Here is a 16,051-nt window from a genome sequence, read left to right as displayed (position 1 = left end):
TACCATCAGATGTAAAATCAATCAAAAAAATAAAGAGTAAAAATAGAGTTGGCAAAAATAGAATGTCAACTGGGTTAAACAAAAGCATTCTTAGGCTTTTGAAGAAAAAGGTTTGTGAGACAACCAGTTACAACCAATTATTCCAAAACCTTAAGCTGTTGGAGAAGGTGTTATTAAATATTTTATACTTTAACACTCCCCTCTCACTTGTGGCGCCCCTTTTTTTATGGTTGGCCTACACGTGGCACATGTGGCCCCTCTTTTGGGTATGGTCATTGCATGTGAACTTTTGCTATCAAGGAGGTTTGAACCCAGAACCTTTTGCTCTGATACAATGTGAAACAACCAGTTACAACCAATTACTCCAAAAGCATAAGCTGTTGGAGAAGGTGTTATTAAATCTTTTATACTTTAGCAGAGTTGAATTCCACGATCCTAAGAAGATGAGCACTATGTAAATATGTAAAGAAATAAAGAACCAAATAATTACCTCTATTTGATCCCCAGGTAAAGACTTCCCCGCCCTCTGTTGCAATGACAGTATGATGTTTTGCTGCCGCAATAACCTTAACTCGGCGAGACCCTATGCCTAGAATAACCTGTCGAGGAGTGATAACTGCAGCTTGGCCACTGGAAACAATCACAAGCTATTACCATTCCAAAACAAACAAAAGAAAAAAAACAATCACAAGTCATCACTCCAAAAATGGAGATTAGCTATTTCTGACAATTCTCAGGCTATGTTTACAACATAAGAGTAATAAGTAAACCAAACTTTATTAGAAAGCATTTTTCACAAGGCAAATGAACATCATCATGAATAATAAGAGTATAAACTGCATGATCTGCAAATAACCCATATGTGCATGTAAAGGACAGTGCACACAAATGTTTACCAAGTTTATTCAGATTCAGGAAAAAATTTCCTATAAAATCATATATGAACAATTAGAAGCATTAATAACAGAAATTAACCACTTTGCCATTCAAAAAAAAAAATTAACCAAGTTTTTCCACATAAAATGTAAAGAGGGTCCTTGTCGGTCGCCTGGAACTGCCCTGCAAGTAGTACCAACCATTTACATGGATACCAAATGCTTCATAACAGCCGCCCCCCTCACCAATGTCAGGGATATAGTAGTATGGCTGTGTGTTCGTGCGAGTGTCTGAATAAACATGTAAGGAGTAACTTCACCATCACTTGCAACAGGCCATGCTGGACACTATTTTTCAGCACCTCAGATCTCAAGTACCATGAAAATCACAAGAGGTACCACATTTGACTTCCCAAATAGGTTCAATAACCTGGCATCTGAATTTCAGACTACATCTATGTCGAAAAGTTGATTTACCACTAGAAATGGAATATTAGGTTAGGCCCTAAACTCAGCGGCAAGTGGAAGTGCAAATTAATTTCAAGTACAAAAAACTGTCCAAAAGTGAGGAAAAGAGTTGAAGAAAGTAGGTTTCTTCATTTTGGTCAGTAAGCTACCCAAAAGTTCGAATATGGATTATGGAAATTCACTAAGGAACAAGCTTACAAAGATTTTTTTTTTCGAACAAGTAATATATTAACAAAACAACAGCCACAATACAAAAGACCAAGAAGGCTGCAAAAAAGCTCCAATAACCAAATATTTCAAAACTGGCATCTCATGCCAAATTATAAGTTCTGTAATTGACTCCAAAGTTTGCAAGGACATCCACTTGGGCATTTCTATCTCAAAGAATATGAGAATAGAGCCCTCTAAAAAGACAATGATGTCCTTTATCTCTCTAAATAGATATCTGAGTCTCCAAGTACAAGATTCCTCCTCAAGCCATAAAATACAAGATTCCTCCTTAAGCCATCTAAGAGTGCAGAGAGATTCTCTTTATACTCAAATCTTGGGAAGACTTAAGCGCGATATTAGTTTAATCCCACTCCACACCGCTTTAAGCATCTCTTCGACAACATCTCTCTCACCACAAGGGCCCCAGGTTTTAAATTTCGGTTTCGGTTTCAGTTTCAATTGTTATGAAAAATTCACAAAAACATATGGAAACATATGCAAATGATAAAATCACAAGAAATGCTAGAATAAGCACAAATACACACTTAAAAACCATAAAATAAACAAGACTGTCATCTATAGTGGTTTAACATCGAACACTAAGTGACGTGTTGTTGTGCATGTTTGATCATTCGGTGTATACGACATTTCACATTTAATCCATATAAATATTCATACATAATACATACACTACATTTCACATGCAATTCAAATAAATATAATTATTAAGCACATACTGATATAGTATATTAATACACTTATGGTTTGGTAGGTATTTCGGTGAGGATGGAAACATAAACATTTCAATCATTTTGTGTTGGTTTCGGTAGAAACTTAAAACCATGCAAGGGCTTGGAAACCCAAAACAACCCTGTCATTTTTTCTGATGACATAGGGTGCCCCCACCCCATTTTAGGGTGGGACTAATCCCTATGGATGCATGCAAGAAAAAAAAAAAAAAAAACCCTGTCAATAGAATTAGAAAATACTCCCTAGAGGCCAACTGTTTGGATATCAACACCATACCTATGAAGGAACTTGTTGTTACCATAGTCTTAAAAGTCCTCTGGGTCATCATGGACTCCCCCGAGTTTTGCCCTACATAGTCAATAAAAACTCGTTTGACTCTCCCAAATTATGACCATGTCAACCGAGCACTCAGCAGAGCCAACCGCGTTCTTGGCTGCATCCGCACTGGGTTGGCAATGATTTTTCTCCTGCCCTGTTCCGCATCCGCATTTTTAAACCCTGGTTGCTACCATCAAAATTAAGGTTGATCCAACCAATAGGAGGGGCACACCAAGCATTCAAAGGGCGTGTCTAGAAGAACAGTTAATACTAATACCAATCCAATCTCTTATAATTTCGTGTTATGAGGTGTTAGCAAAAGGTGGGGATATAGATGCCCTCCTAGAACCTTATGGGCCCCACCATCATCAAGGGTGATTCCCTCAAGTCCTCAACATAATTCAATAGATTCGGACAATAGGCTGTCCATGGAGCTTTGCAGATGTATTTGAGGAGGTTCTTAATCAGATTGAGGGGCAAAGTGTGTTTTTTTTCAGCATGCTCTTTGCTCGAAAAATGCAGAAAGCAATGGAGATGAGCCCTCGAATATTTCCCAGGATGGGGTCCTAGTTTATATTTTTCCAAATTGAGGCCATGTTATGGGTCTCTTTTTTCCTATAGGAGAGTCACATTTTGATGTATGGTATTCTTTATTCCCAACCCACTGGCAATTTTGGATGGCAAACCTGCTTCCAATTTTTCAAGTGCACCACTGAATAATGGGTTCATCATTCCAAATGATGTTACGACAAATTTTCTGTGTCCCTTCCAAAACTGAAGAGATCCTAAACATGGATAAGGAATAAAGTTGGGACATTAGAAAGGAAGGCCTCAGGGAGGATAATCCTGGAAAGAGGTAACTCTATCTCCATCTTTCTAGTTTAGACTCCACCATTTCCACCATCCAATCGTGATGTTATAGCCTTCCAGCCTGGAGGGGAAGGCCAATATACTTCATTGGGAGGGAGGCATCCTTAAAGTTAAAATGGAATTTAATATATTTGATCACTCATTGACGTTGAAACCGCGGATAAAATATTTTGCCTACTAATTTTTTTACCAGTAATCTCTTCCATTTAATATTTTGGGGACATCAAAATCTGAGATATAATGATGGTACAATAACAAACATAAGCTTCGAAGAGCTAGCATACTAAACAAGATTAGTAGCTATGGTTGAAATTGTGATGCCAATCAAGTATTGACACTTGAATAATTATCATAATACTCTTAGCTCCTCCATATTTACAACATAAATAACCCTTTGAAAAAGGAAAGTCGGAGAGGTGTATAGGTGGAATCAGTAGTGATGGGAAAGGTACGGGATTTGGAGTTTGCAATCGGCAAGATGGGTCTGTTGCTTCAAGATCAAAACAAGGCAGATGGAAGTACCAGTTTGCCACCTTGCCGTGGAACTTGGGGTTGTTCTGAGCGCGTTTTGCCGGAAGAAATCGTCGAAAACTGAAAACTTTGGATCCTTTGCTCTGATACCAAATTTGATGCAGGCAGTAAAAAGAGAAATAGAAGAAGAAGAAAGAAAGGAGATTAGAAGTAGAAGAGGAGAATTGAAGGGGAAGAGAAGAAGAAGAATTCTGTAGGTAGAGAAATTTCACTCAATAATCAATAATTCATTCAAAGTTAACAAAAGAGTTGTAGTTTGGCCTATAAATAGGCAATTAACAATCCCTAAAGCACTAAAGCACCCTAAATAATCGTAAAGACTAAAATAACCCTAATAATACCAACTAATCCCAAAAATACTCCTAAAACAATAAAATAACAATAAAAAGATCTCTATGGGGCTCCTCCAGGGCGGCCCCGCCAAGAATAAACTCGCAAGGGACGTCGATCTCCATCACAATGATTGTGAATAGGGATTGGTGATAGTGAATCAGCTTTGTCTCATATCACCAGAGCTTTTTAAAAAGCTTTTTCAGGAATCATTAACAAGAATGGCGAACCAAGCTAACGATATGCATTCCCTTTTTCGACCAAGAACAATGCCCTTGAAGCCTAGAAATAATGCGATGCTGAAGCTTTCTCATCCCAATTGATAACACCCAGATATAGGAAAAGAATAGAATATGTGTAACCTGCTGAAAGTGATTTTTTGGTAACAAAATTTAAGGAAAACAATATTTTTGATTTATTTTATTGCTTGTGGTGTGCATCTAAACAAAGATTCAGAGTTAGATTCCAACATACGTCATATATTTACCTGTGGATATCAAAGTCAGGGTGCCCAAGCCGACCCCCCCTTCCAAATCCCCAAGTGTACAGTTCCCCACCAGCACCAACTGCTACACTATGAAACTTTGCAGCAGCAACTATCTTAGTGTAAAAGCCTTGAAGTGCATCAACTTTCCCGGGTAGCTTCTGTATATGCGCATTTCCAGTTCCAAGTTGATAGTTCGTACCACTTCCCCAACTAAAGACTTCCGTACCAACTAAAGGGAACAGAGGAAATCAGGATATCACATATATGTTGTAGTTGTAGTCATAAGGCACATGCAATATGATAGATTAAAAAAAAGAAAAAAGAAAACTCTGTGGTGTGTATATGGCTAGGCCCCACATTGGCCGAATACAAATGGCAGTCAACATAGCAGTCTCACAATCACAAGGCACTACGAAAAAATATTAACATACCTGAATCACATCCATTTCCAACCACCTGCAATACAGGCCCAGAAAGGAGATCGATGGGTGTGCGACATTTAGAATCCTCCAATGTAAGGGATGCACCGGATTGAAGAAGAACACTTGCTACTACAAGATGACCAAAATGGAGAGCCCTGTGTAGACTACTCCATCCGGATTCACCGTCCTGAAAGAAAAAAGTTGAAGGATCATATTATGACAAGAAGCTTAAGGTTGACATATAAACGCATGCAATATGAAAAAGACTTGTTGCAAAAATAAGAAACATAGTTCCAACCCAAACAAAAAATTGACCATCTTTGGACCTTATAAACTCAGACACAACAAAAAGTCAATACGGAGTATTGTCACTTTCCATTTATGACATGTGAAACAACTATGTTCAAAAACATGGCTGGTGAGTTGAAACTTGGTATTGTACTATTTTGATCAAAATAGGAGTTCTGACTGGAATTGTCAGGTTTAATGAAGACTGAAAGAAATTGACAAGGTTTTTTTTTTTTTTTGATGCGTAGAAATTGACAAGTTGACAACCAAAAGAATTGTTAATAATGGCTTTTTTTAAGGGTTGTTTATAATGGCTTATGATTGTTTTTTTTTTTTTCCATATATGCAAAAAATAAATTAATGATTCTACTGTAACAACCAATGATGATTAGGCATCAAGTTCCATTTCAAAAAAAAGGCATCAAGATAAGGATTCAGAAACCATTTGTTTGGCAGATACAAATAGAAGTGCAGTTTAATTTAAAATGGTATCTGGATTGATAGTTAAATTAACCACAATTGTGGAAGTGGAGTGGCGCATTCACCATTAGAGGATGCAATTTCTGAAAAGTTGAAGAAAAAGACAGAACACAAGGTATGATTTTAGAAGTGAAAGGAGATAAAAAAACAGACAGCACCGTTCTAACTTCGGCCTCTGTGAGGAAGTAGTTCGTAAAGGCACAAGATATCAATAACTATTGGAGGACCAACAAAGAAAACAATAGTTGTCCAATGGAAAGAATCACTGGATGTTTCTATTAAGCTCAATTTTATCAGAGGTTTGATAGGAAATCCAGGTTCACAGGCAAACGGAAATGTCTGATGCTGGACCATCATTATTCATGCTAAATTTAATCGGCCTCATATATTTCCCTACTTTATAGCTATATTAGAGACTTAATTTGTTTATAGTAAAGGACTAAGGAGGTATTCAGGGATGTCAAAGTCATAAACAAGAGAGGAATGTTAGCACAATATAGGAATGCTCTCGGCAGATGCATGGTCTGCACAAATGGAGAGGCATGTTTTACATTCAAAAGAGGTTAGCGTCATTTAATAATTTTCAACCCCAGAAACAACATCATTATGAGTAAATGTCTGTGTCTTTGTACTGTATCAGCAGATCTACATCTGCGGGTAAGCAATCCTCTGAACAAAGTGTAGAACTTTGGGTTTTGTGTTTTTCTAAAATAGGGTAATTTGGGTATTATAAAAGTTTCAGTCATGTTCTTTTAAGTTGGTTCAGTGGGCCATTGGACTTCTAAATTTTCCATAAAGGCATCAACGTCTTAGGGACCTCTAGGTGAGTTCTCCATCTTATGGTCAAGTGGCACACACAAACCTTTTGTTTATCTAGTACAAGGAATTATGTGATTGGCAAGTTTGGATCACTAAATCTTATCAATTCACAACGTGCTGTGACCTATGATTTGTGGACACGGACACGGAGTGTCGGACACGGCAAACCCCCAAAATTTAGAAACGGGGACACGGCTAAAATAGAAAGTATATGTAATTATGATTTGTGGATATAGATTCGTGTGTTCAGTTTCGATATGGATACGAGTTGTCTAAATGAGGTAAACACAATATTCAATAAAAAACAGAATGTCACACCTGACATGGTACAAAAACAAGTCCACACACATCACGTTAAGTTTAACACTTCCAGCAATACAAGTAAAAGTGTCCAAAGGAGTGTCGACACGTGTGGACACGGGTGTCATGTCGGACACGGTAGGACATGTGAGTTGGCAATAAATTCGAAGTGTCGGCCAAATCATAGGCTGTGACCAACTGAAAAGAAAGATGAAATCATGATAGAACGATTAAGAATACCGAATCCTCCTACCAATTGGACAAAAAAGTCACTAGAGAAATGGATGTGTTACGAAAAGAACAAACTCACCCTTTTTTATGATAGATAAGCTGGGATTGTACCTCCGGCCTCAAGGTTGGAAACCAAGCCTTAGCCAATTGAGCTAGAGGTTCAACCCCAACAAGTTATCCCTTATAAGCTCAATAATTCTGAAGTCTGTGATATAGAACAGGCTCTAATAATGTGTGGGTGTGTGTGTGTTCACATATAGATGTATCTCTGTATGTATAAATGAATAAGCACATGTTAGTGCCTGCAGATATGGATGTGGGGGCCAATAACACAGCTAAACTCATTCCGGTGAGTCATAACAGAACAATCAGCCGTTCCAACCATGTAATAAAAATTAAGGGTAGATTCCACTTCAGTAATCAGGGTAATTTGTATTGCAGATTTAATGCAGAACCAAATCCAGTTTATTAAACAAAGGCATGGATAATGAAGCCACTGTAAATCATCATAATCGGTATCTAAAAAGAAACAATTTTATATGAGTTCTTAAAATAAATAAAACAGAAAATTCAAATAAAGGAATATATAACACACACCCTGGCATCAGGATCAGCACCAGCAGCTAGTAGCTTCCTCACAATTGGCACGTGATTTCTCCACGTCGCAATGTGAAGAGGAGTGAGGCCAAACTCATTCCTTAAATCAACACTCCCACCATTCTTCTTCAGCAGTAACAAAACAACATCTAATTCAGACAATGACCCTTCTCGTGTAACAGACCACAAATCTTTGGGGGAAATGTTTAAAGAAAGCTTGTGTGCTGGTGTCTGCTTTTGTGACCCTGAGAGCAACGTCAAACCCTCCATAGATTTTTAAAATCAAACACTATATCAACTGCTAGATTTGCTTCACCAGAGAATTTCAAGAGCCAGATCCTTCAGATCTCCATATGTTATTAGCCAAAGACAACAAATGATATAAAATACCTCTGGCTCTTGTTAAATTTGCTTCTGACTAAACCATGTTAATAACTTACAATATGAACTCCTTGTCAGGTATCCCCATAAAAAGAAGCATTGGCAACTTGGGTGTCAGAATACTAAGATCCTAACCAGCCATCATCATCTGCGTCTGTGTTGTAAAAGCAAACCAATGGTAGCAGACACTCACTAACGCCCATTACAATTCATGAATGATTTTGAAAGATGAACTGAAAGCCCTTAGGCATAAGAAAATCCCAGAGATGGAGGACAACTACAGGCTACAGGTCGTCCATTTATTAGTAAATCATAGAATCCGAATGTCTTCTGTCAGTCGATCGTTCCCTTCACAAGAAAATATAGTGGAGAAAACATTTTACAACATCAAACTGATAGAAGCAATTTCTGGAAAAGAGAAGTACACAAAATTGTGCTATGTAATGTTCTTTTGCTAAGAGTTCATTGAATTCATAAGAAAGCAAAGGAGATGAGCAGAAAGAATACACGTGTAAGAAGGAACAAATGATGAAACATCCACAAAAGAAACCACTGATTGTAAAAAGAAAAAGTACCACTCCTTGTATTGTGTTCTAGAAGAACATGAACCCTACAGGTTACAACCTGAAACAAAATTAATACAAACTTGAAACAAAATTAATACATTCTAACAGCTTGCTTTGAGGGTTTTTTTTTACTTGTCGTCTTTAATCTAATTAGAAAATTTAAAAGTAGTCTGTGTTCTTTACCTACAGTTCATCCATAAATATCGATATAAGTGAAAAATATCTGTCAAAAGATCATAATAAATCAAATAGACAATAATACTGTTTAAAATACTGAATCACAGTAAATCCATAAGCAAATCATAGTGATTCGTAAAATCAGAACATATCATATGGCTTCTCAAAAATTTAGAAAATAAAAAGAAGCACAACAAAAAATTTTAAATTTGAAAAATAAGATATAGAAATGGGCAATTCAATAATTTTCTAACATTCAACATTATTACTCCTTTTGACGTGTAGCAACCTACTGAGATAGGAAGTCAAAAGGTATTAGCACAGGTAGCAGACTTTGTCCAATATGTAACAACAGTTGTGATGCTCCTTCCACAGTTAGGGTGTATGCTATCATGCTTCTCACTCATAAACTATGACAAAAGAAGCAAGCTTCCCTCTAGCAGTTTCCCTGCCCCCATGTCAATCCAGACCCGAAACTAGAGATTGACTTAAGGAACGATCTATTTTATTAGATTGATGGATCCAACATTATAATGAATTATAAAGAGAGTGTTCTTATTCTAACCGTCGTGTAATAGGATTGTTGCGAGCGGAACGAACAGGGTGTGCTTTCATGAGAAAGACAAAGTCAAATAATCCTGTGATTGACAAAATCGATCGTTGTACGCTAAAAAAAATGAAGTGAATTGGAATTGTAATCAGATCTCTCTCTCTCTCTCTCTCTCTCTCTCTCTCTCTCTCTCTCTCAAGAAAGAGAAAAGTGGAGAGATGATCCGATGGTTCTTAGATGTACCATATTACATGATTCCTAGGTCTACCCGTAGCTTAGTTATAAATTCCGTTCCGGTCGCCGTTCCGTTTTGGCTACTGGAACGGAATGTTTCGGTGTTTCGGCCGTTTCGTTCAGCATTTTGTTCAAAACTTTTCGTTCCGCTCAGGCGAGGGGAATTTTTAAAAAAAAAATAGTTAAAAATATGAAAAAAAATCCAGTGGGTATAGTGAATTTTTTAGAATTTTTGTTCCACTCCGGCGAGGGGAATTTTTTGAATTTTTTTCGAATTTTTTGCAAGAAGACGAAAATAGCCCTCCCAACAGCACCCCCACGGTCATAAAACGAGGGTAAATATGTAAAATACACTCCCCAACAGCCATAAGGGCATTTCTGTAATTTTTTGGAATTTTTTTGATTTTTTCCAACTTTCAGCCCCATTCCGGCCGGAATAAGGAGTTTCGCCCATTCCGGCCGGAATGACCGGAATCCGGACCGGAACGGAAAATATAGGCATTCCGTTCCGGAATCCGGACCGGAACCAGAATTCCGGTGCGTTCCGGCCGGAATGGAACGGAATTGATAACTAAGGCACGTAGTTTTAAATTTCAACTGAAACCGACATGTGATGACCAAAATATTTCCATTTCCATCGCCACAAAAACCCAAAAACGCACAGTAACCATTAACTGTATTAGTGGTATTCTATACCAGTATACTCGACTCAACTCAACTAAGCCTTTGTCCCAAACTAGTTAGGCCCGGCTATACTGTACCAGTATGTGCTATATAATTATATTTTATAAATCGCAAGTGAAATGCAGTGTATGTAGTATGTATACATGTTTATAATGAATTACATGAGAAATGTTGAGCGTAGTAAATTATTGGACAAGCGCGATAAATAATTTTACAGAATTTTACAGGATTTTCAGTAAAATTTCCATTCAAAACAAACATGTTTCCATTTCCATCACAACCGAAACGCATACCGAAACTTTTGGTCTACCATTGCACCACCATGACTGATAAGAAACCACTCACATAGAGGGTTTCACCTTGGATTGGTCATAGCCCAAAATCAATCAAAGAAACCATTCACATAGTGGGTTTCACCATGGATTGGTCATAGCCACAAATCAATCATTTTATCCATGTCTTCAAAGGATTTTTGGCCCATTGAATTTCAATCATTGCTTTCTCCTATTTTGTACTTTTTATGGATCTTGATCAGATAGTTAGGATCTAACTATCACAACAATTTAGATTACCACATGAAAGGTTTAGATCAATCATGGCCGGTCCCGTACGTACAACGGTATAGAACATAGGAAGCATATTAATATGATGCATTTGGGCTGCGTGGGAATATTAGTATGCGATCTAAATGGAATTGGACACCTGTACAATTTGATTCTCATGTTCAAATCATATTGCATGTGAATCGTACTCGCCTTGAGTCTTACTCCTATGAATTGTGCAACTCAAATGAGTTGCACAATTTATTTTATTCTGAAACCACACTGTTGAAGGCAGAAAATGAGAGATTTGATATCAGAATCAAATGAGTTCTAACTATAACCTCACAAGTGATATCAAGATTTGGGGAATTTTCCCTCCAACCTAAAACTTCGCACTCTGTCCTTGGAATTTCTTCACAGTTGAGGCATTAATAAAGAATTTTATTTTCAAAGGACATATAGAAATGTATGCCTTTGCTGAGAAATTTTTTTTTGAGTTGCGGTGGTGGGTGGCAAGCTCAACAACGTAAAAGACCTAGACAAATTGCTTTCTTCTTTTAGGGCAAATATGTTTGTGGTATGATCATTTTTTTTCTTCTATTGAGGAAATAAGTGCAAGGGAGATCATTTTTCTTAGTTCTTAGAAATATGTTGCCCTAATCTGACTTGGGGAAATTGTTTAAGACTTTAACTCAATTGAGATGTGATGACATACATGGTTTTAAATTTCAACGGAAAGCAACACAAAATGACCAAAGTGTTTTTGTTTCCATCCCCACCGAAACACATACAAGAACCGAAACCAGTTTCAAAACAAAAACAGTAAGTATATTAGTGGTATACCATATCCGTAAGTGTTAGTGTTACACAATTATATTTATATGAATTGCATATGAAATGCGATTTATGCAATATGTAAATAAATATATGAATTATAAGTGAAAGTGGTATGCACGGAATTATAAGATATGTGTGGCAACGCGTGTCACTAGGTTTTCGATGTTGTTATACCATTATGAATAGGTTTCTCGCATATGTGATGGTTTATAAGTTTGTATTTGTGCTTATTCTAGTATGCCCTGAAATTTCATCTTAAAATTCTATCATTTGCATAAGTTTCCATACGTTTCCGTGATTTTATAGGATTTCCACTGAAATTTTCATCTGAAATAGAAATGTTTCTGTTTCCATGTTCGGCAAAAAATGCGTAATGCCTATCATGAGAGAAAGAGAGAGAGAGATGGTGGATTTGAGCCAACCCATAACACTATCAGGTATTGAAATAGTGTTGGAGTCCTTGGGGGCATGATTGTTCATTAAACATTCATTACGTTGTACCACTCCTTCACATTGTATTGCATCATTAAATTGTACTTTTTATAGAATTAATGAATAAAGTGGTTTCTCGCATTTTGTTTACTACATTAATGTTGATGTATAGATTTTTAATTTATAATGCACTATATTGATCCAAATATGGGGCGACGACGCATGTAACTACGTGTTCGATGTTGTTAAACCATTATGGGTGATTGTCTTGCTCATGCGATGGTTTCTATGTGTGTATTTGCGCTTATTCTAGCATTCCTGAAGTTTCATCTTAAATTTCCATTATTTGAATGGTTTCTATACGTTTCCACGATTATACAATATTTTCACCGAAATGTTTTTTTTTTCATGATGATTGAAACGCATACTGAAACCAACATTTGAATCCATGCGTCCTACAAGGACAATAAAAGAAATTGATGGAGTAATGTCATGTTTAAGAATATTTTTTGAAAATATAACAGAAATTTATTCATAAAAACAACAATAGTCAATGTATTTACAAAGGAGGAAGAGATTTCCCAACAAAAAGAAAATCTATATGAACCCACCACTCTTGGCTAACACATCCACTAATTCGTTCCACCGCAAATAATATAAGAAAAATAAAAATTATGTTCATTACAAGTAATATTATTCCCGATCAACATTGGCCCCAGATTAAGCATACCATATATAAATTAAATGCATACTTTTACACAATGTTCTAAAAAGCACCGGGCGGCTGACTGACCTCCCAGCGCCCAGGCCGCCCAGGTGGCGCCCAGGCGTTTTGAGGCATTTTTCTTTTTTTTTTTAGATATTAATATATTTTCATAATATCTTGCATTTTATTATATAAAATACAAATACTTGAATACATAACAATCCAAACCATTTTATGCATAAGCACTAAACATTAAATAATAATAAAAAGTCAAAAACACCCAGGGCCTGGGCGGCCACCTCATCACCTGGGCGGCCGCCTCATCGCCTGGGTGGCCGCCTAATAACGCCCAGGCGGTGAGACAGCTTTTTTAAACACTCAGCCTGAGCGGTGCGTTTTTTCTGCGCCCAGCGCCTAAGCAGCGCCTAGGCGGCCTGGGCAGCCGCCTTTTAGAACAGAGCTTTTACATTATCAAAGTATAATGCAAACAAATTTATTTTATAAGACATTGCTAGCTGGAGGTGGGAAGACTCCTAGCCCATGATATGGTGAGAGGTATTACCTTCCAACATTGTAAGACATTAGTAGTTGTACTTTGGGTAATATGGAAGGAAAGAAATGCTAGTGTTCAAAGGCGTCGTAAAGAGTCCTCGGTTCCTATCTTGGAAGGTAATAGCTCTAACCATATTCTAGGCTAGGAATCTTCTCACCTTCATGCTCATATCAGCTCATGAACTTTGGTATGGTTCGAGGGACACTTGTGCTTATCTCGGACCATCTCTCGATGCAGGTTCCATAGTGGGATCCCCTACCTCGGAATCTCAACTTTGATGGATCAAGCTTGGGCAATACTAGGCCAACCGGACTAGAAAGTTTGCTTAGAGATAAAAATGGGATGACGTCGTGGACCTTTTCATGTCCCATCAGTATCATGGACTATTGGACTCTAATGAAGGAAAGGTTAGAGTAGTGCTTCAAAGGTTAAGGCTTTTAGACCGCAACCTCATGGACCAAGTAATAGTGTTATAGTGGAGGGGGGCTCACTTGACGTCATCAGGTGGCTTAAAGGGAATCAGTTAGTCCCGTGGAGATTCGCTCACTGGTTTGATGAGATTCTTGATCGTGTGGAGGGCTTAACTATTACTTTCCATCATGTTAAAAGATCGTCAAACAGGGATGTCGATAGATTGTCCAGGGCAGGGGTTCTCAAGGATAGCCTGGAACTATTTGATTATCTTTCTCCTTGAGTAGTGCATGTATGTTTTACATTCTTGCATTTATTGTTATCGTGTATTGACCACCTCGGTCCCGGTGCATCCCGCTTCCTCTTTTAATACAATCCCCGGCCATTAAAAAAAACCAAATTTATTTTATAGTTGCATGAATTTTCTTCTTCGGTAGAGTTCTTACATTAGAACTTCTGGATGATTCTGATTTACCTATTTGCACTTCTAGTTTTCATGCCTGCTTCCCTAGATACTAGAATCCCACTTTTGGAAACTAATGTCATACTAGTAGTACTAGATGATAGTATCACTACCCATCAATACAAATAGGATCCGACGGTACAGAAAGTATGGCATAGTATAGCACTTGTTTTACAAAAGTCGGTAAATTCGCACATAAGTGGATAGATGAAGCACATGTTGATGCAGTACAAAACCATGGAGGTTCCACTTTTCCTAGCAGCGGAGGCAAAATAGATGTTGAGGGAAGAAATCTTTAAGAATTATGCCGAATGAGAATAATTGCGTAAGGTAGCAGAGGCTCAAAAATTTAGAATAACAATTTTTTTCTTCGTAGGTAAGCTGGAATTGAACCTCTGACCTCCAAGTTGAAAAACTAAGGCTTGACCATTGAGCGAGAGGCTCAATCCCAAATATAGTGATACTATCATCTCGTAGGAATCGAACCTCCTAAGTAGGAATTGAACTTCTTACTAGGAATTGAACCTCCTAAGTAGATGATCGGACAACCAAATGCTAGATTCACATGATTCATAAGAACCCATTTACAAATTTGATGTGATTAGAATCCCATTCACCAATTCCACAAGATCACAAGGGCAAAATGAACTTGAAGATGACCAAATAATTACAAAACTACTCATTAACACTGGAGACTATTCCAATCGCAAATATAAACTATCAAATAATGATATGAGCAATCCAATGAAGTCTTTTCATCAGATAAAAGTGCAAAATAGAAACCCTAACGTGCATTCTCAAATAATGGTCATTCTGATCCGATCTTTTTCAACCAAATTGGAAGGCAATCCAACTACAAAAGTAATCACAAAATTCGGTATTTTAAATATCCCATGAAGAACAGGAAAAGCTATGCAATTTAAAAGCTACAACTATTGCATGCATCTGTCATAAAAGAGTTATAAGACTAACATCCTTTATTACATCCGAAATCATCAAATAAACAATTAAATTGGCATTCTAAGACTCTATAAACAATACCCATTTGGAATTGTGGAAAAATAGAAAATGTGACTGGTTCTTCCATTACAAAATTACGAAAAATCCCAAATGAAAATGCAGATATCTGATCCAGAAATACTTACCCTCCATCAAATCTGAAAACCCAGTTCCAAAAAACTGAATTCATCCATTAATCATAACCCTACTTGGTACAAAAATCACAAAAAAATGATCAATACATCCCAAGAATAGATCTTCAACCAACAATATCAACTACCAAAACAATGACAGGGGAAAAAAATCAATATAGAATGGAAGTCATTATCACATCTTCATGGAATATCAAGGAAATCTAGAAAGAAAGTAAGAGGAAACTCACCAGGAAAACAAAAAGGCCTGCAAATTTTAAGCAATAGTGAAGAAATCGGTGTTGGGTCTTTATGATCTAGGTGGCGTGATTTAAGATGAGAATAGAATCAAGGAATATACTTTTCAAAAAAACGAGTTTTAGAACCAAACGCTCTTTCTCTTTCTTCA

At 37.1% G+C, this 16,051-nt stretch overlaps 1 protein-coding gene across 3 annotated transcripts in view; it reads right to left on the bottom strand.

The window, feature by feature from the left end:
• LOC143887512 (ankyrin repeat family protein / regulator of chromosome condensation (RCC1) family protein) overlaps positions 1-16,051 on the bottom strand; it is a 37,254-nt gene extending 21,203 nt beyond the window's left edge. The window contains exons 1-6 of one of the 3 annotated variants that reach the window (XM_077391590.1): positions 15,894-16,033; positions 15,658-15,716; positions 7,977-8,705; positions 5,271-5,448; positions 4,840-5,068; positions 491-630 (exon numbers count right to left, since the gene is read on the bottom strand). In XM_077391590.1, the coding sequence (XP_077247705.1) occupies positions 491-630; positions 4,840-5,068; positions 5,271-5,448; positions 7,977-8,246 (817 nt within the window). In that variant the 5' untranslated portion in view covers positions 8,247-8,705; positions 15,658-15,716; positions 15,894-16,033. Of the gene's footprint in view, positions 1-490; positions 631-4,839; positions 5,069-5,270; positions 5,449-7,976; positions 8,706-15,657; positions 15,717-15,893 lie in introns of all 3 variants that reach the window. The other 2 variants (XM_077391589.1, XM_077391591.1) reach the window with 2 other exon arrangements.

This window comes from Tasmannia lanceolata, unplaced genomic scaffold (genome assembly GCF_043159265.1).
Source record: "Tasmannia lanceolata isolate RefF3 unplaced genomic scaffold, GAP_Taslan_0.1 ptg000012l, whole genome shotgun sequence".
Lineage (NCBI taxonomy): Eukaryota > Viridiplantae > Streptophyta > Magnoliopsida > Canellales > Winteraceae > Tasmannia > Tasmannia lanceolata.
The sequence above is the reverse complement of the archived record's forward strand: the minus strand, read 5'-3'. Positions and strand labels throughout refer to the sequence as shown.